The 25,592-nt window shown below is 34.6% G+C and overlaps 1 protein-coding gene across 1 annotated transcript in view; it reads left to right on the forward strand.

Annotated features, from left to right (window-relative positions):
* The first annotated feature begins 8,052 nt into the window (after positions 1-8,052).
* The window catches only part of MEI1 (meiotic double-stranded break formation protein 1), a 37,374-nt gene continuing 19,834 nt past the window's right edge, over positions 8,053-25,592 (forward strand). Inside the window, exons 1-17 of the mRNA XM_081958817.1 lie at positions 8,053-8,250; positions 11,246-11,376; positions 13,217-13,331; positions 13,953-14,069; positions 14,171-14,270; positions 15,049-15,183; positions 16,338-16,452; positions 16,867-16,958; positions 18,415-18,556; positions 18,954-19,065; positions 20,475-20,535; positions 20,870-20,967; positions 21,393-21,567; positions 21,649-21,796; positions 22,925-23,209; positions 23,551-23,716; positions 25,182-25,286. Of these exons, the coding sequence (XP_081814943.1) occupies positions 8,079-8,250; positions 11,246-11,376; positions 13,217-13,331; positions 13,953-14,069; positions 14,171-14,270; positions 15,049-15,183; positions 16,338-16,452; positions 16,867-16,958; positions 18,415-18,556; positions 18,954-19,065; positions 20,475-20,535; positions 20,870-20,967; positions 21,393-21,567; positions 21,649-21,796; positions 22,925-23,209; positions 23,551-23,716; positions 25,182-25,286 (2,269 nt within the window). The 5' untranslated portion in view covers positions 8,053-8,078. The remainder of the gene's footprint in view (positions 8,251-11,245; positions 11,377-13,216; positions 13,332-13,952; positions 14,070-14,170; positions 14,271-15,048; positions 15,184-16,337; positions 16,453-16,866; positions 16,959-18,414; positions 18,557-18,953; positions 19,066-20,474; positions 20,536-20,869; positions 20,968-21,392; positions 21,568-21,648; positions 21,797-22,924; positions 23,210-23,550; positions 23,717-25,181; positions 25,287-25,592) is intronic.

A 25,592-nucleotide genomic window follows, 5' to 3' on the forward strand; every position in this document is an offset into this window, starting at 1 on the left:
GAACGAGAAAGAGAGAGAATGGTCAATTTTTTAGTGGAGCGTTGTTTTTTTAGTTATGAAGTCCATAAATTAGGGAACAAATACATTCTTTTTGGAATAGCAACATTACAAACTGTAAAAAAGAAAATATATAACAAAACCAGTATGTGTAACTATTTACTTGCTTCCTCTACCAACTTCTGTAATAACACAATCCTGGCAAGTCTTTTGGCATATGGAAATTATACTTCTTCTTTTGGTTGTTTATTTCTGAGTTCTTAGCTCAGGGTGGAAATGGCAAGTGGTAATGATAATATGGTTTTCATACTGTATGAGAAATTTAAAAGCCCAAATTCTCCGATATACCCAGATACATTTTACAGCACAGTCCTAATCATGTCTTCTTAAGTACTAATATTTTCCTTGGGATTCATTTCTTGTACTAAATATGAGAGTATGTTATATTTTGCATTATGTGTGATCCATGTTTTAAGTTTGTATGCTCTGTTCCTTAATAAACTTGCCTGAATCTGCTACTCTGTTTAATACAAATACTAAACAATGGTTTAATAAATTAACAGTTAATAATAACTAACAGTTCATAAATAATAAACAATTATTAGAGCAATTAATACAGCCACAGTTGATTTTTTGTACAACTGATGGACTTATGCTCTTAGTTGTTTTTTGCAATTGCATTCAAAAAGGGGAGTTTAGAATATAGTCATTTTAGAAATTAAAATGAATATAGGTAGTCCTCAACTTACAATCACAATTGACCCCAAAATTTCTGTTGCTAAGCAAGATAGCTGTTACATTTTATCTTATTTTATGAACTTTATTGTCACAGTTGTTAAGTGAATCACTGCAGTTGTTAAGTTAGTAACATGGTTGTTAAGTAAATCTGGCAAAAGGTGATCACATGACCTCAGGATACTGCCATTTTCATATATATGAGCTGGTTGCCATGTGTCCACATTTTGATCATGGGAACTCTGCTATGGTCATAAGTATGAAAAATGGTCATAAATCAGTATTTTCAGTGATATATCCATATCCATAACCATACATTACATGATGGATTGTGTATACTGGTTTATTATACTGGTTTATAAAACCGCACTATTGTAATTCTTGATTTAGTCTTTATTTATTTTGAGTTTAATGTAAATTTAATATTCAAGAAAATAGGTGCTTAATACATCCTTAGGTTCAGACTATTTGTTTTCAAATATAACTTTGATTTTTGATTTTTATGACATTCATTGAGACTTTCTCCATTTAAAATGATCATGATACAAATTTGACTTGACAATATCTTTTTTCTGTCATATCTCCATGACTTTGCCTTCATTTCAGCCCTACGCCTTGTGAGAGAAATTAGGACATCCTTTATCAAATAGCCATCTAAAGTACATAAATTCTTTTCAGTTGGGACTACTAGATTATACGATTGATAGTTACTATGCAAGGATGTGTTGGTTACAAAATGAGTAAGTAAGGCAGAAGATAGGGGGGAAATTCTGAAGTTTTCATTACTTTGATCCTTTCAAAGGAAATCAACAGTTTTGGGCTCAAAAAGTAAGAATATAGGCTTACAGGAGAATTAAGTTTCTTATATTTCTTCTTAACAATTTTTGTAATTTTCCTTTCTATCATTTAGCTAATACGCAAAAAGCATGTGGTCTCTTGTCTCCGAGATGTTCTGACTCAGCATGTAACAAGAGTCATCCCACTGTTTGTTCAGAATGAAAGAATATGTGCTTATTTTATAGCAACTTTGTTTGGTAAGAGAACATCAGACACATTCAACAGGTTCTTCTGCAAGAATATTTTAATTTTTTCAGCACAATTTATTTTGTGAATCAGGGTGACTAAGATGAATTGTTTGGCCAAAATAGACATATTAAATACCATAGTTGATTTTCTATTACATAATTAGTTTTTTTCTTCTGCGATGAAAAATATCACAGGGAAAAGAATAAGAATAAAGAATGTGGCCTTTCAGGAGATTGTATTAATGAAGAGCAGTGATGGCACAATGATTAAAATCTGTAGTGGGTTGCAATTTATTTTGCTATCGGTTTGCTCGTGCGCACTCGTGCAATTGTGTGACAGGCAGGTGGGCAGAGCCTCCTGTCGCTGCCACTACCAGTTTGCCCGATCCGGCTTGAACCGGCAGCAACCTGCCTCTGATTAAAATGCAGTATTGTAAGCTAATTCTACTGACTGCCAGAGTTTGATTCCCACTGGCTCAAGGTTGACTCAGCCTTCCATGCTTCCGAAGTTGGTAAACTGAGGACCCAGATTGTTGGGGGCAATGTGCTGATTCTGTAAACCACTTAGAGAGGACTGTAAAGCATTGTAAAGCAATATATAAGTCTAAGTGCTATTAATAATGTAAATTTAATTTTTAGGGCAATTTAAAAAATTCTTAATTTATGTTAAGCCATTTGAATCCTTAATGTATTTGTATGTGTTTATTTTGGTATGTGTTTATTTTTGTAATCCACAATCAATATATTTACTTTTGTTGTGATGTTATTCAATATTTTGAACACATAAAGTGTGTTTAAATCTGATTTTAAAAAAGGATACCTCTCCCACATATTGTAATTAGTAGATTCTATGAGAAACAGCTGGTCTTCGGGTACGCATGTGCACCAGAAACCGGAAGACCAGGTGCTTGGTGTGCATGCACTTGCTGGAAACTGGAAGATCATCTTTCCGGCATGCGCACCAGATGGCTGCTCTAACGGTGCTCCTGTGTGTGTGAAGACCAGCTGGCTGGTGTGCCAGAACCCGGAAGAGCAATAGGCGATATATATGTTTCCTCTTTAGTAAGCGCAGCCCAAATATTTGTTTAAGAATGATAATTATTTTTTTTCCAAAAGATGATTCTTACTCTATATACTTCTATAGGGAGGTTACAAATTGTAGAAGACAGCAGTATCCTTGATTTACTCATTGAAGGTATTTATAAAATGGGGAGCTTGAATTACTGTATTATCTGTGTGATAATAAGAGCAGTTAATGATCAAAATTGTATCAGGAGCTGTTATGCAAATGCCAGTAAATTTCTTTTGAGGTTTAGATTTGAGTTATATTTTGTTTTTCAACACAACATTCGCTTAAATTATATGAAAACATTTCTAATTCTCAATAAATTCTAACATTTTGATCATGCTTTATGAAAGCATATATCTTATTTTGAAATTCCTTATTTGTAGAATATTTTTTTAAAAAAAGAATTTTATTGATTTGTAAACATTTGTAGGAAAGGGTAGGTGGATATACAAAAATTTTGGCAGCTCCATCGTGCTAGAGGTAGAAATCTCTCCAAATCTCACAACTTTTACAGAAAAGAAAAAACAAAAGATAAAAGATAAGCAGAAACAGTGTCTTGTTATACATTGTATCAACTATGTGTTCAATCATCTCTTTTGCCACTTTCTAATATATCAACAATTACAATGATATTTCAAATACATTTATTTTTGTGACCTGAGTCTTTTCAATACTGCTCCCTCCACCCTGTCTTCGGGCGGAGCCACTGCCCCTCCCTCCTTCATATCTTGTGTATTGTCCCCTTTTTCACTACCTCTTATATTTTCGTCCTCTAGGAGGGCACTATGTTTTTTAATGAAGGCCTCTGCCTCCACAACTGTGTTAATTCTAATTCTGTTTCCCTCCCAGAAGATCAACATTCCTTCTGGCAATAACCATCTAAACCAAATTTCTTTATTATATAATTTCTTTGATAAGGAGGAATACTTCCTCCTCTTATCTCTTATTTTTTTCGGAATTTGCTTAAGAATGGTAATTTCTTTGTCTTTATATTTTAGTGGTCCCCCCCTTTGGGCCCCTAGCACCTCATCCCTCGTGGTCTTCCTAAGAAATTTAACATGTACTTCCCTTGGAGCATTATGTGTTCTGGCATATGCTGAGTTAATCCTGTAAACCAGATCCATATCCCACCACAACTGTTCTTTATCTCTCTTACTATATTCTGCTAAGATTGTACTCATAATATCCTTAAGATCTTCATCTTCTGTCTCCGGTAGGTTCTGGAATCTGAGAAAAAAGGACATTCTTTCAAGTTCTATCTTTACCATGAAATTTTCCAAGTCTCTATTCTCCTTCTGGACTGCCTTAACCTCCTCCCCCAGCCCGACCGCACCCTCCTCCAGCACACCAATTCTTTGTTCATTTTCTGTTGTTTGCTGCTGTACACCTCTGAGCTGTTCTTTAAAATCTGCCACCTCTTTTTTCAACTCATTTTTTCGGTAACAGATAAATATTTTGAACTCTTTCTCTTTCTTGTTGTAAAAATGATGGAATTTTTGTCTGTTGAGTCGTTGGGCTGGATGTAGAGGAAGTGGGTGCCGAGGCTGCCTTGCCTGCCTTGCCTGAAGGTGATTTTCTGGGCCCCATTTGTCTGAGTTCAGAGATGACTATAAATCTTTTGCAAAAGAAATGGTGTCTGTGGAGCGTGCAGCTGGGTGAGTCCGAGAAGACAGGCAAGTCCAAAAGTGAAAGTTAATCCTCAATCACAGTTCCAAGCCAAAAAGTCACAAAAAAAGAGAGAATCAAATAATCCAAATCCAGAAAGACCACATAACAGGAGGAGCTCCAGGAGTCCTTCAGGGGGGAGTAGTAATATAAAGCTGGGAATTTCTTCAAAGGTAGTTTCAAAAGGCAAATTTCATTTATAAGTGCAAAGAAGAAGACGGAAGCAGGCCATCTTGGCTCCTCATTTCACAGGGGACCAGGGAGCAGAGCATCAAAAGTTTCGATAAAGTTTTTAAAACAGCTCAGCAATCACCTCTTGCAGTTGTGATATAAATCTTTCTCACATAGTACAAGTGACTAATTCAACTTTTACTTTCTCTCTCCATTCCCGAGATTGAGAGATAGTTCAAGTGCCGCTTTACCCAAGGGGGGTGAAAGAACCCCCCTCCAATCTTCCAACTTCAAATAGATTGAATCCACAAACTTACAAAAGGCTGCTGCTCATCAGTTAACGAGGATTAGAGAGATTGGAGCGAACTTCTCACCTCCAGCACTTCAGCCGCAACTTCTAATTAATTACTTCCTTCCGGAATCCATTCAACAAAGGTGCAGGCAGCCGACTGCTACGCTGTGCACCCCCCTCGCTCCCCAGCTCCTGGGGCGAGGCTGGAAACCCCCCACGGCTGCCGCCGATTCCGGGGGTTCCAGCAAGCCGCCCTACGGCCGGTGGTCCCTCCGAGACCGCCTTTGCTCCTAAAAGGAGCCCACCGGAGAGGTGAACAGCGGACGCCCAGCATCCGTCGCCTTCGGAAACCGGAAACCGTCTCATTTGTAGAATAATTTGTTGTTTCATCCCAGAAGTCAGTAATTTACCCAGTATTTCATCTCAATAATTCTGTTTCACCCAATGTAATGAATACACAATACACATTGAAGTGATTAAGCACCAATTTAAAACAAAGGCATGATATAATTCCAGACTAGACATCTCTGTGTTCAAAAGTTGTTTAACTTTCTTTCTTAAATTATTATGATGAGAATTATTTTCCTCATAAATAAACCACTGGTAAAGCAGTTAAGAATTTTAAAAGTCTTGTCTACATACAATCCCTATTGTTAGGTATGTGATATATTATTATTAAGCATACTTAATTTATAAATATAATTCTGGAAAAACAACAGTAAAGAAAATTAAATGTCATATGTAAAAATGTTAGCAAAATTGATTGCAGTATATGTATCAATTGCTGTGAATAAACTGAGTATTTTTTTTGCTGTGAACAGTATTAGTACAGTTGGTAATAGAGCTGAAATTGGAGAGGTATCTGCATTATCTATTGGATGAATGTCAGAAAGAGGTTTGTATTTTCCACTTTCGAGTAACATGGTTTTCATTAACCGAAGTAAGTTGAAAAATAAGTGATTTTTCTAGTTTATAAAAATATTGATTTCTATGAAGGATGGATGGATAAAAGATCAATGATACCAATGATAAAATCAAGGGCATTGTGGTATTAACTTGTTTATTTATTTATTGAATTTATATGCACCCATCTCATAGTTCGAGGCAACTCTGGGTGGTTTACAATGTAATAAAGCAGAGATATAGAAACAATTATAAATATAAAACAGATTAAAATTACAAAATATTAAGGACAGACTAAAAGGGCACAGATTGGGAGCAGGTGATTGATAATGTCCTCTTTGTTACTGCACTGCACCAACCACCTCCACCTACAGATTTTCCTTCAGGGCCCCACATCAAGCAACATAGCCAGGTTTTGAGGGTCTTCCTGAAGACCAGAAATGTGAGTGTGACTCTCCTCTCGCAGCAAGATGTTCCAAAGAGTGAGGGTCGTGGCAGAAAATTCCTTGGTTAATGAGGTCCCAGAACAAATGGGATAGGCTGATTTCATTGGAGCTAGATAGTTCCTCGGATATTCTGGGTCCATGCCATACATGGCTTTAAGGGTAATTGGCCAACACTCTAAATTGGACTGGGAAGCAGGTTTGCAGTTCACACAACAAAGTGCCACCCAAGGGGCCTCCAGAACTGTCACTGTTGCTGCAATTATTTAGGAATGGAAACACATATAAATGTCACTTATGTAATTTGTCCTGACACCACTTATGGGTTTGTGTCTTCTGGAACCTGCTGCATCCCAGGATCATGTAACCACAAATTTGCACCTTTTTTGTCATTTGCAGGCAGCCCTTTCCTCAATTTGTCTTGAGAGGAATGGTCTAGGGCAGTTGTGGACTTCAACTCCCAGAATTGTCCAGCCAGCTTGAAGTCCACAAGTCTTAAAGTTGTCAAAGTTGGAGATCCCTGGTTTAGGGAGTTTAAAAGCTTACTTAGGATTGTGAGACTGTATCTGTGGAATGCTTGTTGATACAATATATCTTTGCATTCTGATCAAGAGAATTGCACCAAGGATAATTGCATGTACAAAGTAGCCCTTCAGAAGAATGGCAGCAGAGGAAAATAGTTGATTAAAGAGAAAGAAGCAAATTGCAATGATTTCCATACTGTAGCTAGTCTTGTAAATTGTCTAATTTGCTTCCCCCAACCACAATAGTTATGCAAGATAGCCACAACAAGAAATAGTTTGCCTGTATTTATTCTTCTTGGAAAGTTGGCAGATGCTATTCCATTGTTTGCTGATACTTTAGTGACTGAACACAGTAAGTATTACAGGTGAATTTTAGCTATGCAGTGATTATATTATGAACTCAGTGAATGAAAAAAAAACAATTTTCTTGATGTCCCACAGAATAATTTTAGCAGTAAAAAAGAGGATTAAAAATCTAATTTCAACCTCTGAGAAACTATTAGCAAGATAACTTGCTCTTGATAACTTAATTAATCAACTGGTGGTAAATGTCAGTGTAGAACTGGCAATAAATGAGGACATGGGCTGTGGTTTCTACAGTATCCGTATGGTAAGAGCAGAATTGGATTTCAAATGGGATTTTCCTATATTTCCCTTCTAGGACAGCTGTGGGAAGCATATTAAACTGGGCTAAAGATAAGGCTGTCCAAAATTGAGGAACTGTGATATGATATAAATAGGAGACTGGTTTAAATACTAACATTTGGTTATTTGCAATTGTGAGAGGAAGCAGCAATTTCTGTTTGATCTGCTATACCCACGAACCTTTACCTTAGTGTTACTATAGCTTGATTTGATTCTGAAGCTAAGATTGCATCACTGGGGAAACAATAGAGGTTCAGTTTATTTGGGATCACTATTTCCTAAGAAGATTCATTGTCTGCCAATAGATTTAGCTGTACAGTATTTCACACTATATTATTAGCACAATATTTTCTAAGTTGATCTATTGAAAGCAAACGTTTTAGGGTCTCACCTTTAAGATCTCCCATCTATCTCATAATTGTTGAAAGAGAACCAATTTTTCCTTGAGATTTGAGTGGTTTGCACAATATGCAAACTTTTCTGACTTTTCAGAACTTGGTTTCAGTGATGATTTTTTCTGAACTTTTTAAACAAAACTTCTGTTTTCTCATACCTAGTTTTCTATTTTCTTTAACATGTAACCTGATTGAGCATCTGGCTGCAGGCTTGATGTACCCCAGTGAGAGGATAAAAGCTTCTGTGTGTTATCTTTATGGCAAACTGTATGCTGCCCCCAGTGCTGCAGAGCAGTTGACTATTCATTTCAAAGATAAACTTAATAGTCTCTTTCTGACTACTTTGAAAGATGCTCAGACCATGGAACTGCAACTTAACTCCGTAGGTAAGAGTCAGAAGGTTACAAAAAGGATTTTTCATAATTGTTAGGGATGCCTTTTATGTACAAAAACAATCCTTTGTTGGGAATGCTGAATTTTTGGGGAAAAATGGAAAATATTATAAAATATAGCATAAATTATTATCAATGTAGGGATTTTACTTGTTTTTTGAATATTGAGCACATACCAACATTCACCTGACCTGGGGATAAGGAATTTTACTTGAAAAAAACTGGGCTAGTGTTACATGTATTTAGATTAAGTTCAGACATTTGATGAAAAGCTGCAATAACTTCCAGAGAAAACACCTTGATTTTAATTTCCCAAATGAAAAAAATATTTTTAAACAACAATATTATGAAACATTGTGTTGTTAGCTGCAGAGAATAAATATTAAATTGACTAGTTAAGACAAGAGTCTCTAGATGTCTGTTGATGGCAATTTGAGTGTCAGGCTTCCAGGAATTCTCTAGTATTTTTGTACTTGACTTGGTCTAGAATACTCATAATTTGCCAGATGAAACTATGGCTAAATCTTAAGAAAAAATAGTCATCAACAGACACACAAAGATAAATAACATCTGCATACCATTGAAAAGAGATAATAAAAAAGGAAACAAAAAGACCAAAGTACTTTCTCACAAGCAATGAGAGATTAACATCACGGTTAATATTAGACCAATCAAGAAGCAAATAATACCCCAATCTACCAAGTCAGGCAAACAGTTAACAACAGCTCAATCAAGGAATCATCAAGACTATTCTCACAAATACTGACAGGACAAGCTACTAATATATAAAATGAAAACAAATCCCACTCTCTACTAGCATTGAGGTTGTTACCTAGTTTGTAATGAAACAGCTGCAAGAAAAAAACCCACCAAGCTCAGAAACAACCAACGATTCAGTTTAACCTTGAACTATGGGTGTTTTTAAAATGTTTTTTATTTTGTTCCAAAATGCACTAAATTATTTTGTTTGCTTTCCAAAACACAGTGTCTCAGTTTGGATTTGCTAAGCCTACAAGCCAGATATGCTTGAAATGTCATCAGCCAGATCTTTAATATCAATGTCAAATGGATTGTGCACCCAATTGTATTTTGTTACAAGATAAAATTACTCTGGGATCTAAATGAAGATATAGTCCAGTGACAAATTTTTAACATTAATGTAACATTTTATCTCCAGAAGCATGTTTAAGGTTAAATCTAGTTTTCTTCTATTTTCCTCTTCCACTATTTTAGGTTTCCCTTGAAAACTATAACTATCAACTTCTCTGTTATCTTAACCACTGCCTAGTCATGACCTCACATTGAAGTATTCAACTTAATAATTTCTGCAAATGTATCTGAAGTATAGTCTAGTTTCAGTATCCATGAAAAATTTAAGAATGGTGAATCCAGGAGATGATTTTCATACAAAGATGTTTTGATATTGCGTAATATTGTACCATACATTGCTGTTTTTTGTGAAGATAATCATGTCTTTAGAAACAAATGTGTGTATTTGAAGTCAATATCTGGACACACCTGACTCATCTGATGCCTTCATAGAAGCAAGATTCTCCCGAAGACACTGAAAATGTTTTATTAATATAAGTAGTAAACTTCATTTACTCTGCACAAATACATGCACTTAATATTGCTAGTACACCAGCAGTGCACATTTTGAAAGAAAAAATGATTCCAGGTTAGATTTTTTTCATTGAAAAGCAAATCTATTTTATTAAAATATATTTTTTCTTTGTGGAAAAACATTCCTGAAAAAATAGGAATGCTTCCATATTAATTAGTATCAATTTTATATCAGCAGCAGTTGATGCAATTGCTTAGAGGAAAGAATGTAAAATCTATAAATCAATCAAGGTCAGAGGTGCTTATATATAGGACTATCTTGCTGGCCTATCTCTTTGTTGAAATCACTATCCTGCTTTTTGACTTGAGTTTGTAGCTCCTTATGTCTTCTGTCTTGTGGATTGGTTACTGGGTTTTGACAGATTCTTGAGAATTCCATTGGCCCAGGGCTTTCAGGAATAATGGCTGACAGCCCTTACATTTTCTCCTTGGCCAGCAGAACAGATTGAGCTATGCCACTCTCTTTTACAGCAAAAAGATTCTCTAGCTATTCTGCTGCAAACACACACTTAGCCAATAAAAAATTCTATTATATCCTCTCCTCTCCTATCCTTTGTCTTACATCTGTTTATACTACTGTATGTTAAATGATTTACAACTAAATTAATACAATCTGATAACTTACACTGTTGCTCATAGCTATAACCTGGAACAGGACAGCTTGCCTATTCATTTGAGATCAAACTCAGTCCTTGTTTTCATTGAAACTGTATTTAGTGTAGTCAAAACAGCTCATTTTAATTCATCACATACCTCCATACTGTAACATGCTTATTATTCAGAAGAAATTCAACTTATCAACAGGACCATGACAATCCATACTAAAATACATGGTGATCCATTTTTGGCTAAAACCTACAGGTTAAGAATCAATGGCATAAGTAAAGTAGCATAATGGTTAAAATGTGAATTATGAAAGAGAAATAGTTTTTAAAATCTCAATTTAGCTATAAATGTGTGGGATTATAAATCCTAATCTTTTTATCAAAAGTAATAATACTAGCTGGGAGCACAGTGGCTTATGTTAGGATATTGGGTTGACAATCAGCAAACCTCTATTTAAGATCCAAGCAATTTGAAAGCATGTAACAGCAAGTAGGTAGATATGTACCACTTTGGTGGGCACATTAATGGAGACATGAAAGGAGCCTCCAACTGGGCATTCCCTGGGCAACGGTCATGTCACTGGCTAATCCTTTCAATCTGGAAGCATCTTAGATGCTTCTGCCATGAACATGAGTGAATAATAATAGCTCTTATCATATAATGCTAATTATATGAACATACAAATATATTATGGAATCTAATTGAGACATAGTTCAATATTGTTCAGTTTCCTATTGTCCATTTTCTTTCTTCTCTTCAGGTTTATTAAAGCAACTGCTGAAATATGATAATTTGGTTTCAGTTATTATGAGTTTTACAGGAAAAGGAGTAGATTCTGCAAGTCCTGAGTTATTTGAAGGAGGTAGACTATTACCTTTAATTCTCAAGAAGGTAACTTTATAAAAATGTACTTAATACTAATATCAGTTGATGAAAGCAAAATAAATTTGTCAATATTACAAACATAATTGTCAAGATGAATAATAAACCTATTTTTGTTCATTGATTTTATATCATTTTTAGACTACTTCACTCTCAATGAACTCTGGGGAACCCACATTAGAAATAATTAAAAACAATTAAAACAAATAACTAATATAATAAAATTCCGAATGAAGAAAAGTTCATATCATTGCACCTTTATTCATCTTGGGCCAAAGACAAAAGTGGAATAATGCAATTTTAAAGTATTTATCAAAAGTTAGGAGCCCTGGAATGCCCTTCCAGTGGAGGGGAAAGAGTTCCATAAAGTGTAAACTATTATTGGGAAGGCCTGATGCCTTATCCACATTTCATGTATCTCAGAATGAGGCAGGAGTATCATTTGGATGGGCAGATTATATTAGGGTGGTACCTAATGTATAGAACTTTAAAGGTGATGACCAGCATCTTAAATTGGGCTTAAGGAAATCAAGGAACTGCTTATGTTTGGCAATTGTACAGAGATCTTGCTGGAAGAACCTCATTTGACTCCTTGACCATCTCTGTATATCAGACTAATGAGAGAAGATATATAGTTGCCTGCCAAATAATTGGGAAGATACCCCAAACCTTCTGGAAACCTGGGTCCACTAGGTATTAGGGGTTGATGGTTCTAATTTGTCCTGGGCCGCATGTCCTCAGTTTAACGAGGAAGTGATCTGACAGAGCAAAATGACATATACTATATCTTCACAACACATCTATTTTTTTCAAAAACAAAGATCAGATCAAATGTGTGTCTTCCCATGTGAGTTGAGGTTGCTGTTGCAGTCATAAAGTCCATGAAGTCATAAATTCCCCTTTCAGGGCATTAAGATTAATCCCTGAAGACTTACAATTTTTAGAATTCAAACACCAGCCCCAAAATGAAATTAAGGAACTTCTGGAGGGCCACTGCTGGGCAACTGGGTGGTCAGTACACAAGCAGCAACCTAAGCTTGACAGAGTATCTCAGTGTTACATAATATTTGTAATCCTTCATTCGAAAACAATGCCCTGTATCGCCATGAAAATCTTATGCACAATCACAGCAACTCCTCTTCCCTAATATTGATGTAGCAGTTGATGCAAAACCAGATACCCATCTAAGCCAATTTCAGGTGGGACTATATCCACATTTTTATCTAGCCAAGTTTTAATAATACATAGTTGGCCACTTGATTCATATGTTTGATTTAGCATTTTCTAACAGCAACTGGATGCCAAGGCACCAGGGCATAGTTTAAAATATAAACATCAGAAACTAGGACATGGCTATCTCAAAGGAGATCTGATATAATAAAAGGCAGCCCACTTTCTGAAATAATCCAGTGTTCTACTTCAAACTGCTTTTATTTAAATTTCTATATTTGCTATAATTGAATTAATATTTTTTCTGCAAAAGAAATTAATAGCTTCTGTATTATGTCTACATGTAGTGTGCCTGTATTAAGATCAAGCTCCATTCCAACTCTCTTACTGTTAACTGTTACTGTTAACTCTAAATATAATGAGAAGAATGATAGGAATTTTATTTTCATATTGTATATAGTATTTTTTAATGCAGGGAATTATGTCAGTGCACTTCCGGTAATATAACTGGTTTATAAGAGCTTAGTGAACTTCTAATAATAATGCATTGTTACCATAAATTCCAAACATTTTTAAGAATAGTTAAATATTGTTCATAGCCAATAAATATATTTTATAATGAACTCATAGTAATTAGTATAAAATGATCCTTTAATGCAAATTCTGATGTTTCCTGCAGTTGCTATTATCAAGAGATGAGATATTACAGGTGGCAAGTACACAATGTATGGCTGCTATATTGGTGCACTCTCCAGCTAAATATGCTCCTGCTTTTATCCATGCAGATATTCCAGGTAACAAGAGTAATTGGACGTTCTATTTGTCTGATACTCTGGAATGCCATGGTATTTGATTTCAAGAACTTTTGCCGAATCACTATTAATGAATGAAATCTTAATGATAGTATAAAAGTTAACATCTAATTTTAGACACATGAAGACTGACTATAATCCTGAGCTCATAGTGGACTGTACAGTAAAAATGTTTAAGAGTATGGCAGCTCTGAAACAGGCAAATTCCATGCAAGGAATCATTTAAAAAGATATGAAATTTAAAACTGACAGCACTGAAATGCTATTAGAAAAATATATGGTGTGTCAGCATTTGATATATGTACAGGTAGTCCTCAACTTACGACCTTAATTGAATCCAAAATTTCTGTGGTTAAGTGAGACATTTGTTATGTGAGTTTTGTCCCATTTTATGACCTTTCTTGCCGCAGCTGTTAAGTGAATTATTGTAATTATTAAGATAGTAACACAGTTGTTAAGTAAATTTGCATTGCATACACATTGACTTACTTGTCAGAAGATTGCAAATGGTAGGTTGTAGTCTGTCCCTGATTTCCCCAATCCAATCCCTTAGTTTTATTTCAGCTGGTAATAGGTTTTTTATTTTTGTTTTTTTGCTTGCAGAATTTCTATTTGAATGTCTCTTCTGCATGAGTGAAAGTCTCATCTGGTCAGTTTATTGCTGCCTGTTGCTCCTTACTGAAGAACAGCTTTTCTTTTCCAAATGTCACACTGTGTATGGTAAATCATCACTTTTTTTATAAGATAAAACTGCTGTTAGGTGCTATTTACTATCTATATAAACTATCTTCACCAATCTTTTAATATTTTCTTTATCCTAGGCATAGACCCTTTTATAAAGAGCTTGAAAGAAACTTTGCATCTTAATAATATAGAATTGCAAAAGCAAGGACTTCTACTTTTTACTGAAATTTTGAAAAAGTAAGAGATCAACTCTCCACCTGGCTTTAGTTTGGAAAATTTGAACAGAGGAAGCAGCTTTCACCAAAGTTATATCTGAGAGGATAAATATTTCAGGGGGAAAATAAGCATGATTTTATATAATGATGTTTTTACCAGCTATCTATGAACTTGAAACTTGAAAAACTGTTTACCCTTATTTTTTAAGTCATGAAAAATAGTTTATATAAGATTTGGGAGGCATGATGGGGAATCTTGCATATTACATGAAATTCTTCTAACTTTTTACTTGTCAGTGTATGGAATGTTTATATTTTGTAGTTACAAATTTATTTTTTACATTTCAGTGGAGAACCTTAATATAGGCATATTTAATATATATATATATACATAGGTTTTATAGGTGGATTACTAATTTGTAATTTAACATAATTACCTTACAGTCCTTCAACACTGAAGTGGTTTATACATCTCATAAATAAACTATACAACATAAGTAATTGTGTACAATAATTTTAGATTAGGCATTTGTATATTTCGATTTCAAATAGCTTGAGTTCAAATGGGCAGTTCTTAGAAAAGAGTTACAATCCATACTGAAAGTGTTTTGAGTTTGGATAAGTTCTGGTTCTGTTGAAACAGCCTGCCTTGAACTTGAATTTGAAAATATCATATTGTACTTTAGGAAAATGTTAAGGTGTATCTTTTAATTTCTGTTATCCTGCAGTTCAAAGTGATATATACTGTTATAAAAATTGTTTTGTTGAGTAAAAATTTTGAATATTTTACTTAATTTCAGGCAACCGGAAGAAATTAAATTATTTACAAATATTGCTACATTTAAAGATGCTGCTAGTGTTCTAATGGAAGCTGTGAAATGCCCTGTTATTGAAGTAGCATCTGAAGCAGTGAAAGCTGTGACTGCAATTTTGAGGTAAAATAAAAGTGTAATTTAATTTAATTTAATTTTTATCTGTAAAATATAGATAATTCCTTACCTCTGCATCTTCTTTTATAACTTTCTGCCAATTTGTCTCTTACTGGTAAAATTCTTTAATCATTAGTTTATTAGGATCTGCATATTCTATAACATGCATGCTATTCAATGGTGAAAAGAGTAAGGTTCTACATTTAGGCAACAAAAACGGAATGCACAGGTACAGTATAGGTGATACCTTACTCAGTAGTAGTAACTGTGAAAGGGATCTTGGAGTCCTAGTGGACAACCATTTAAATATGAGCCAGCAGTGTGCAGCAGCTGCCAAAAAAGCCAACACAGTTCTAGGCTGCATCAACAGAGGGATAGAATCAAGATCACGTGAAGTGTTAATACCACTTTATAATGCCTTGGTAAGGCCACACTTGGAATACTGCATTCAGTTCTGGTCGCCACGATGTAAAAAAGATGTGGAGACTCTAGAAAGAGTGCAGAGAAGAGCAACAAAGATGATTAGGGGACTGGAGACTAAAACATATGAAGAACGGTTGCAGGAACTGGGTATGTTTAGCTTAAGAGAAAGAAGGACTAGGGGAGACATGATAGCATTATTCCAATATCTCAGAGGTTGCCACAAAGAAGAGGGAGTCAAACTATTCTCCAAAGCACCTGAGGGTAGAACAAGAAGCAATGGGTGGAAACTAATCAAGGAGAGAAGCAACTTAGAACTGAGGAGAAATTTCCTGACAGTGAGAACAATTAATCAGTGGAACAGCTTGCCTCCAGAAGTTGTGAATGCCCCAACACTGGAAGTCTTTAAGAAGATGTTGGATAGCTATTTGTCTGAAACGGTATAGGGTTTCCTGCCTAGGCAGGGGGTTGGACTAGAAGACCTCCAAGGTCCCTTCCAACTCTACTATTGTATTGTATTGTATTGATAATATACTTGACCAAAGTATACTAAAATGTTCATTTGGAGAAGAGAAATGACTAGTGTGATTTTAGTAGATAAAAGGTATGTGAATATCCTCTGTTTATTCATAGTTGATTTGTTCTTTTAACACGATATTCATATTGACACTCAATATGCATATTGTCACTCATTTATACTATTATCTTTGCTTAACGTTTTCCTGTTTTTCTCAGCACAGAAAGGATCATGTGAGCTTTCCACCTATACAATATGGGCAACTACAGAAATTGATTGAAGCTATATTGATGCGATGTAATGATCTCCCATTGGCACCTTTTAGTAAAAGGCTGATGGTTAGTCCCTCAAAGCTCCTTTTTTGTTGTTCTGATTTAAGACCAGCTGTCAGGCCTGCAGCCATATTCCTTTTGGATCTTTGGCCTGCCACACTTTCTATTATACTACTATGCCTTTTCTATTGTGGGAAAATGGGAGGGGGGCTATTTGGAACCCTGACATCAGCAATGTGGTGTGTGTGTGTGTAAATAAAATATTTTTAAAAAATTTAACAGAACATTTGCTGAAAATGCTCCCATCCCCATATATTAAAAGTTGAGTCCTCCTTTCTTTTGAAGACAATTCTTTACCTCTGTTAAATGTACTTTGGACCATATTTGCACAGTATTATTTTATTAAAGTAATTATTAATCTAAACATTGGGCGATAGCAGCATTATATTCTTACTGATTTTTCTTCTTTCAATATTACAGGATCATCAAGGGGGTAGATGTAACAATAGAGCAATTTCACAACAGGCACAGTTCTTGCAGAGTGCCTTAGAAAGCTTCAGAAATGCTTGTAGGTAAGAAAAGATTTTGCTCAATTTTACTGATGGTAGAAGTGGTAAGAAAAATCAATTAGAAACTGAGATATTATACTAAACATACAAATATTTAATACACATTTCATTCACACATGAATTTACAGCAGAAAAGTACTGAGCTCATTTTATATCTGAACATGACCCTTACTCAAACTTGATATTTGATGATTTAATGGATATGCCCATGTAGTTTTGTTAGCAACAATACAGAAATGTTTTACCATTGACTTCTGGGATTTTTATTTAATCTTACCAGTCCTTCTTATAGCTGTGATACTATCATCCAAGTATTAACTTTTGAAAATTGGCTAGAAACTGCTTTGATTGAGATGGATAAATTTAATAAAATCAATCAATCAAAATAATTGAAGGAGTTTCAGTTAGAATTCTTATTTTATGCACGTATATTTAGCTGATATAATTGCAGTCTATGAAGTTTTTTTTAAAAAAACTTAAAACCCTGATAATGTGATTTGATTTATTTATGGTATATTTACTTTTTATATAATAATAAGAAATGAAGCTTATTTTATTCAGCTATCCTTAATCTTGATAAGTATGAATGGAGTCTTATTCGTTTGTTTGTCCTGCTATGCTTATATCCTGCCTTTCTTCCTGGAAGTCCAACTTAGCTTATCTCACATTATGCTGACAGCTACCTTGTAAAATAGACTGGACTAAGAGTTTAAATTCTGTTCACATCTTCAAAATAGAAATGGGGTCACACCTCCTGATTTCTGTTGAAGAGAAAGTGAACAAACTATGTCTATGTACAACTCTGAGTAAAGATAGTATTTGTGTGAAAAAGTAATTTTATGTGTAACATTCTACTGATATTTCAGCTAAATATATCTAATTAGGTCTGACCTTGTATCATACTATGTAATTAAATATTTTGAAGTGGTAAGTTGATTTATAATGACAATGCAGTTAACTTTTTCACTCAAAAAATGTGTGGACATGTGTACGAGTGTACACCCACATCCATGCACAAATACAAACACCAAATCCTGTGCTCCAGCTACAACATTAGAGTCAGGTTCTTTAGGATTAAGCAGATTTCAGCATACTGTAAGATTAGCAAACTACAACATAAATTCTTCATAGTCTGAAGGGGCCTCTCAAAATTCCAGAATTTATACATGAAAGGGTTAATGAATTAAGCCTCCTCTATTACTCATATGAATCTCAATTGATTAAGATTTAAGTAATACTTTGTTGTTGCATGCTTTTACAACTTCTGTTCATGGAAGCTCCTTCCTCACCACATCTTGTGTTCTTATTCATCTTTTTCTACTACCTCTGCCTAATAAAGCCTTTATTGCTTTATGTAGCCTAGGATCTCACCATGTTTAAATACAATCCTGGGATTAAGGGAAGATATAGAAACATGATATAGTATAGGTTGTATCTAATAGGTTTTATAACTTTTTAGTTTAGCTGTGCAATACCAAAAAGATCCTCTGGCTCAGAAGAACACTTTTACAGCTCCAAATTCAGAGAATATTGATACATTGAAAAGATTTTCGGAATTTCTTCTATGGATATCTGATTCGCTTTGCATTCCCCTGGTCATGGTAATTATTTTTGCTATGTCCTTAGCATCAAACATCAAATAGGTCATATAAATGTACAGGAAAGAAAAAGAAGAACAGTTGTATCTATAGATCATATAGAAGAAATTGTGATGAAGTTTACGTAATAGAGGCAAAATTGCAATGTCCTCTGCTTTTGATTTTTATTACATTAGTAACAATGAGGAGCATTTAGAAGTTAAATAATTTGTGTAATTTTATTACACAGTATTTGCAAGTCATGTTATTAAGAAAATAAATTGTTTTAGGAAGAGTTTTCAGCTATAATAATAATATGCATCATAGAGTTATAGGTCTGTTAGGCCTATACTGATTTTCATTTCTGATTTGCATTTTATTACTTTTATAATAGGGAGAATATGTATATATTTTCTTGCAGAAATATTCTGAAAGGGCTGTCCGCCCAGGTATTATGGAAGTTTTCATCTCAGCACTGAACATCCTGTTTAATGTTATGCCCGACATGCATAAGAGATTATCCATTAAATTGGGTAAGGAGAGCTAGACCAAACTACTTTGGGAAGTATGATTAAAATATGTATTTTTATTTCTGAACTTTAATGTTGCCATAAATGCAATAAAATCCTAAATAAATATATTTATAATCATTTGATTCAGTAGATAATTTTCCTTAAAAATTGGTGGCTCCTAGTGCTGCCCAGCTTTTTTTTCTGCTATAATTACTGGCAGAACTGTAAGCAACTTTCTACAGTTTGGAGAATATAGCATTTCCTGTTCCTGAATGTTAATGTTTGTTACCCCAGTGAACCTAGAAAATATTAAGAAAGACAACACCAATACATAAGTAGGCTTTATTGATAGCTTGCAAGTTGCATCAGGTGTAAACAGTTACAGCAATAAGCATAGCTGGCTTATTTTAGCTCTCCGTATATTCTCACACAAGTAATATATTACTTTATAACCCTTAGGCTTGAGCACATATTCTGCTTACCTGCCATTCATTTTAAAATGTGTTGCAGAGGTTCATAGGCAAGTCATGGTAATTTAATTAGATGCACCATTGAAAAATATTTTTTATTATTTAATAAATATTTCCCTATCATTTATTAAATAAATTATTGCTTTTGCTCTAAGACACTTTTTACTTTTAGAAAAATTAAAACTTCGCTTTCCAAAATATTAGGAAAATGGTGCTGAAATGATTATAAGAGCAGTACTTTATTTATCTTGAAAAGATGTACCAAGAAGTAAGCACAAATATAAGCACAATGTACTCGCCTTTGCAGAAGCTTCCCTCCGAAGCATTCCGAGGGAGGGCTGTAAACTTCCCTCTGAAGTCTTGGGATGTTCTGAGGAGCCCCCCAAGGCAAAACGCCGCTGCCAGGTAGTTAAAAGTACGTCTCTGATTCGTCTCTGTCAGTCTCTCTCTGATTCCCTCCCTCTCTCCCTCTCTCTGTTCCTCTGTCTGTCTGTCTCACTCACACACACACACACTGTGGTCACCTTGTTGAGTGTTCCAATCACATTTGAAACACTCAACAACTGGCCGGCAATGCAGGCCAGTTGTTGAGTGTTTCAAATGTGATTGGAACACTCAACAAGGTGACCACAGTGTGTGTGTGTGTGTGTGTGTGTGTGAATGAGACAGACAGACAGAGAGAGGAACAGAGAGAGGGAGTGAGGGAGGGAATCAGAGAGAGACTGACACACACACACACAATTAAAGCAATTTTATTGTTATCTACCTGTATTTTTATTTTTGAAATTTACCGTGAGCTGCTGCATTTCCCAGCCTCGGCTTATACTCGAGTCAATAACTTTTTCCAGTTTTGGGGGTAAAATTAGGGGTCTCGGCTTATACTCGAGTCGGCTTATACTCAAGTATATACGGTATTTTAACTCAGACATTTTGCATGAGTAGAATTATCTTTCTCTTTAGCATCTTCTTCTTTCATCCAACTGAACATGGAATTGAAAGCCAAATTCTGCAGTGGACAAAGGTATTAAATTTGACATTAAAATTATGTCATACTTCATTTTATTAAAACATTATTTTTACTTAAATAGATCTATCTCCAGAAATTCCTAGGGATTTAGTTATTTTGCATCTTCATTTGGATAGCATAAAAATGTTTATAATTTTAAAAAGCAGCTGGCTAATTTGTTGATTTGAATGTTTTAAAGATGCCAAAACTTTATGAGTTAATAAAATTATGTATTTCAAAATGTAGCCCTTCATACTTTTATAGAATTCCATATTACTAAACGTAGACCGATGCTTGTCCATGGATGTACTGTCAAAATTTCATTTTGCTTGATTTCTTTTTTTTAAAGTAATGCTGCCTTGAATCAAGCTTGTTCTAGTTTTCTTCATAGCATGTGCCTCAGTCTTCATTTGTCCTCTGAGAAAGTGGTGGATTCCTCAAAACAAAGTAAGTTTGATAAAAGAGCTGTTTGTGAAGTTTCTTTGAACTGCAACATAAGTTCAAATCTGAAAATAAAACTTGTTGCAGCAATTGGAAAAATGCGCCCAATTTGTAGAGATTGGTATGAATTTGTGGGCTCTGTAAGTGATACATTATTATATAGAGTCTTCTGGTTTTTTTGACCTGGGCCCTTAAGTCTAAATTGTTATACGAATTTGCCATGGTCATTTTAAGGCCTCGTGGCACCATATGATTACCTACTAATATTAACCAAGAAGAAAAAGAGAAAACTGTTCTCTTTTGTAGGGAAAAACAATAATGTGACTAAGATTATATTAGGAGTAAAGGATCAGGATTCTAAGTCAGAAAATATGTTTATGTGCTGTCCAGGCTTTTCTGACATTTCTGATTATTAATATTTTTCCTCATAGAGCAAGAAATATCTGAACTCCTGTGGAAGACTCTGCCCCTGTTAAACGTCAGTGCACTGGAAAGTCTCAGACTCTTATCTGAAACCCCAGATCCCTTATGTTTAAATGAAACACTTCGCAATCAGCAATATAGCCTTCTGTTTCTTTTCTACCTTGCTTTTAGTCATGAAGACAGGTAGGTGATATGGCATGAATAGGAAAAGCAGTCAATAAGCAAGATGAATCAGCTTAAGCATTTTTTAATTTTTTTTTCCAGAATTGTTCCAGAAGCAGATCTATTCTCAGCTATATCAAGTTTTCTTCTATCTGTTGAGGACCAGGGAGATTGTCCACCTCCATATATTGTTAAAGCTATTTTGTATCTTATGGCAATTTGTCAACACAAAAGTAAAGTTTTAGACTTGGTAAACACCGGCTTAATCATTATACACTGGCTTAATCATTATATACAGAAACAGCTTTTAAAATTTACCACATCACATTGAAGGTCTTCTTTTATTAAATTTATTTATTATTTAACCAGTATTTTGTTGTTGCAAGCAACAACTTAGTATCCCATTCTTGTTTGAAAAAGCTTTTGGGAGTACAAGGATGTTCTTCTTTGAACTGGCTTAACATCTGGGAACTATATGGAAGTGTTCATGAAGTTTTTATAGAAATTGTACTAAATAGATGTTATCGTTTTCTGTGATACTTTTTCAACTTTCCAGCCTAGTCTACAGTAATGGCTTTTCCTGGTGGCCTTCCACCAAAGCACTTATTAGGTACCATCATGCTTAGCCTTTTGACATCAACCACAGTCATCTAGTTAATCTTGCAATCATTACATTTGGATTTATTTAGCTAGGATTTGGTGAATAAATGTTTTATATTTTGCACAGTAGTTCAATGATTATGTAACAAAGATCAAACTCCCAAGGAAAAAAAAATGAATAGTGAGGTAGTACAGAACAACATAATTAGATGTTGTGTTCAAATAGCATGTATGGGAAAATGTCCAGGCATGCTAAAAATATCCAAATACCTTCACCTCCTCCCCCATAAAGAATGATAATAACCTTTTGCAAAAGAATATTGGCATGACAAAGAAAAATAATTGTGATAGAAGAACACAGTGGAACTATGGAAGTTGGCATTACCTGTACCTTTCTTTTATGAAGAGTTTCTTGAATGAGGCAGAACAGTTCCACAATAACATACTGGTTGGAAAAATCTAGAATTTGTTACCACTTGCGATAACCTTGCAAATAAAATACTCAAGTGTAGATATATACATGCACAATATGAAACCACTTTCAGCAGTAAAAATGGTAGAATGTTGTTTCATGTTATTGAAGTTACTAAAGATGGTTTCATATTACCGTATTTATTTTTTGATATCTAAAAGAAGCCTTGAGAAGCTACTACAGTGAAAATGATTTGAATCTATTATGTTACTATTTTTTAATTCAAAAAGGAATTATAAATATGATTGTTCCTAGACATGATATTGATTTTTTTTATTCCCCTCTCCCTCCATTTCCTATATCCAGGCATGCCTTTCTGCTATAAGGAAAATCCTGGATGTTATATCTGATCTCAGCCTAGTGTATGTTCATCATCCTTTGCTGCTTAAGTTCTTCTTACAATATCCAGATCTTATGGGAAGATTTGGTCACTGCATCCTTCAACTCTGGTTTTCCTATGAAGATTTCTCTCAAACTGAATATGAAGATGCTGCCACAAGAGGCTCTGTTGACCTTTCTGACTCTTCAACCAACTTTAATAGTTTGATTTGTTTGCTAAAAGCCAATCCCAGTGCTATACTCGTATTATTGGTATGTGATTTTACAAAAATGAACCAAATCATAATCTAAAAACAGTTAAAGTATAGATCTGTTTCCAGAATATAAAACAAAGTACAGTTACTATACATAAATTCTCTATTCTCTGCTAACCATTTTCTGTAGAATTTGAAAAAACAGATTTAAAAAGACTTAAAGTGAGGAAAATGTTTTCAATGTTTCTTATTTTGTTACATTTAGCAATGGTATTTTCCATTTCCCCCACTCCAGCATTTTGATTTTGGTTTCTCATTAAATGTTCATATTAATGTCTGTAGCACAAATGTAAATAATGTTATACACATAAATAAAGTCTGAGTTGTTTTCCCACTCAGGATCTAGTCTGCTTTGGCACCAATGAAGTGGCTCAAAAAGTCTTAATTTCACTGAAACATTTCTTAAGAATAGCTGAGGATATCCATGTCTGTGACCTCCTTCGAAGCCAGTTTCTACAGATTTTGCAACAGCTTTTAGTAGAAAATAATTCCAATATTTCACAAGGTGAATAAACATAAATAATTAAGTACCAGCTATTCCAGTAAAATTTAATTGTGAAATGCTATTGGACATATTGATTTATAGAATTCTCCATAGGTATGTATTTGAGCAAGATAATGTTTTTAGTCTCCAGTTGACTTCTATGGTTAGCAATGCCCTTCTATTCATGAGTTCCTTATTCAGCACACGTAGAAGAAACAGACTGGTGATTCTTCCCTTCTGCTTTGGAGAGGAATGATCTGGCACAACTTGATTATCACTGAGGCACCTTTCATAACTCTGATATAATGTTAATATTTTTCTTTGTTTTTAGGACAAATAAATCATTTTTATATTAAATCATAGTAATTAATTGTACACCCTTGAGATTTAGTGTGGTATAGTGCTTGAGGTACTAGACAAGCACTACGGAGTCCACCTTTAGCTCTGGAAGCTCACTGGATATTTTTGGGGCAGTCTTTTTCTGTTGGTCCAAACTAGCATTTGGTTGTTGTGGGGGGGGAGGGGGGAGGGGGGGACACACAACGACAAAATGCTGTATATACTGCTTTGAGCTTCTGAATGAAAAGATGAGATATAAATCTAATAAATCTGGGTTCCTATAATAAATATCATATAGTAAACTGCATAGGCTGCTATTTCAGGTATAAAATCAGACAATACTTTGCATTAATGCATCACAGATTTGACTGCTTTTGAGTAGCAAACAAATATGTAAAATTTAGGGTAACCCTCAAACCTACAACATTGCTGCTTTTTTGCATCAAATTATTTCAAATCTAAACTGAAATGAAAAGGTAGAATATGCTCATTTATAAAAGTAATGCTCAATTCAACTGACACCATAGCTTTTATTTAGCTTTCTGGATCAATACTTTGTAACAAAGGGATTTAGTGGAGATCATAATCTAGTTGAATTCTGACCTCAAATGGCTATACACTTCTATTAAATTAACTTGAGTGAAAAAAAAGCCCACCACCATATGTGAGAGTTTGGTTCGCTATAAATACGTTGTACAGTTTGGTTTTCCCCCCCAAAAATGTCATTAAAATACAGGTAATACTCAACTTACAACAGTTTAGTGACAGTTTGAAGTTGCAAGGGCACTGAAAAAAGTGGCATGATCATTGTTCACACTTACGACTGTTACAGCATCTCCATGGTCACATGATCAAAATTCAGACACTTGGCAACTGATTCATATTTATAACGGTTGCAGTGTCCCATATGCAACCTTTTGAGAAGAAAAGTCAATCGGGAACCCAGTTTCATTTAACCATGTTACTAACTGAACAACTGCAGTGATTCACTTAACTGTAGCAAGAAAGATTGTTTAATGGAGCAAACTCACTTAAAAATGTCTCGCTTAGCAACATAAATTTTGGGTTTAATTGTGGTTGAGAACTACCTACATGTTTTCCTACATTTTCCAATTATTGCTTCATGGGTTGTTTTGTTTTGTTTTAGTAAGCCAAAATGTGCCACTTTTGTTAAATCTACTTTTCCTGGTTCAGCTGAGATACGCAAAAGAACAAGAATTGGATAATACAGATTTCAGACTGCTTCACTTAGGTGAGTGTCTAAATTTGTTTTGGACATTTGAAGTAGGGATAAAACAAGAATATAGGATTTGCAAGCCAAAATAGATAGATTGATCCATCCATCCTTCCTTCCTCCCTCCCTCCCTCCCTCCCTCGCTCTCCAATGGATTTAATGACATTTGCAATTACATCTTTTAAGAAATCAAATATATATTACAGTGGGCTTCTTCAGGTGCACAATGCATATAGAAATTACATTTCTTTCTTCCGTAACAGTGTTACCAACTCTATTCCTCCTCCTAACTTTTTCTAAATGTTATAATCATGTCAGCTTTCA

Source organism: Natrix helvetica (assembly GCF_964273705.1).
Source record: "Natrix helvetica genome assembly, chromosome: 6".
Classification (NCBI taxonomy): domain Eukaryota; kingdom Metazoa; phylum Chordata; class Lepidosauria; order Squamata; family Natricidae; genus Natrix; species Natrix helvetica.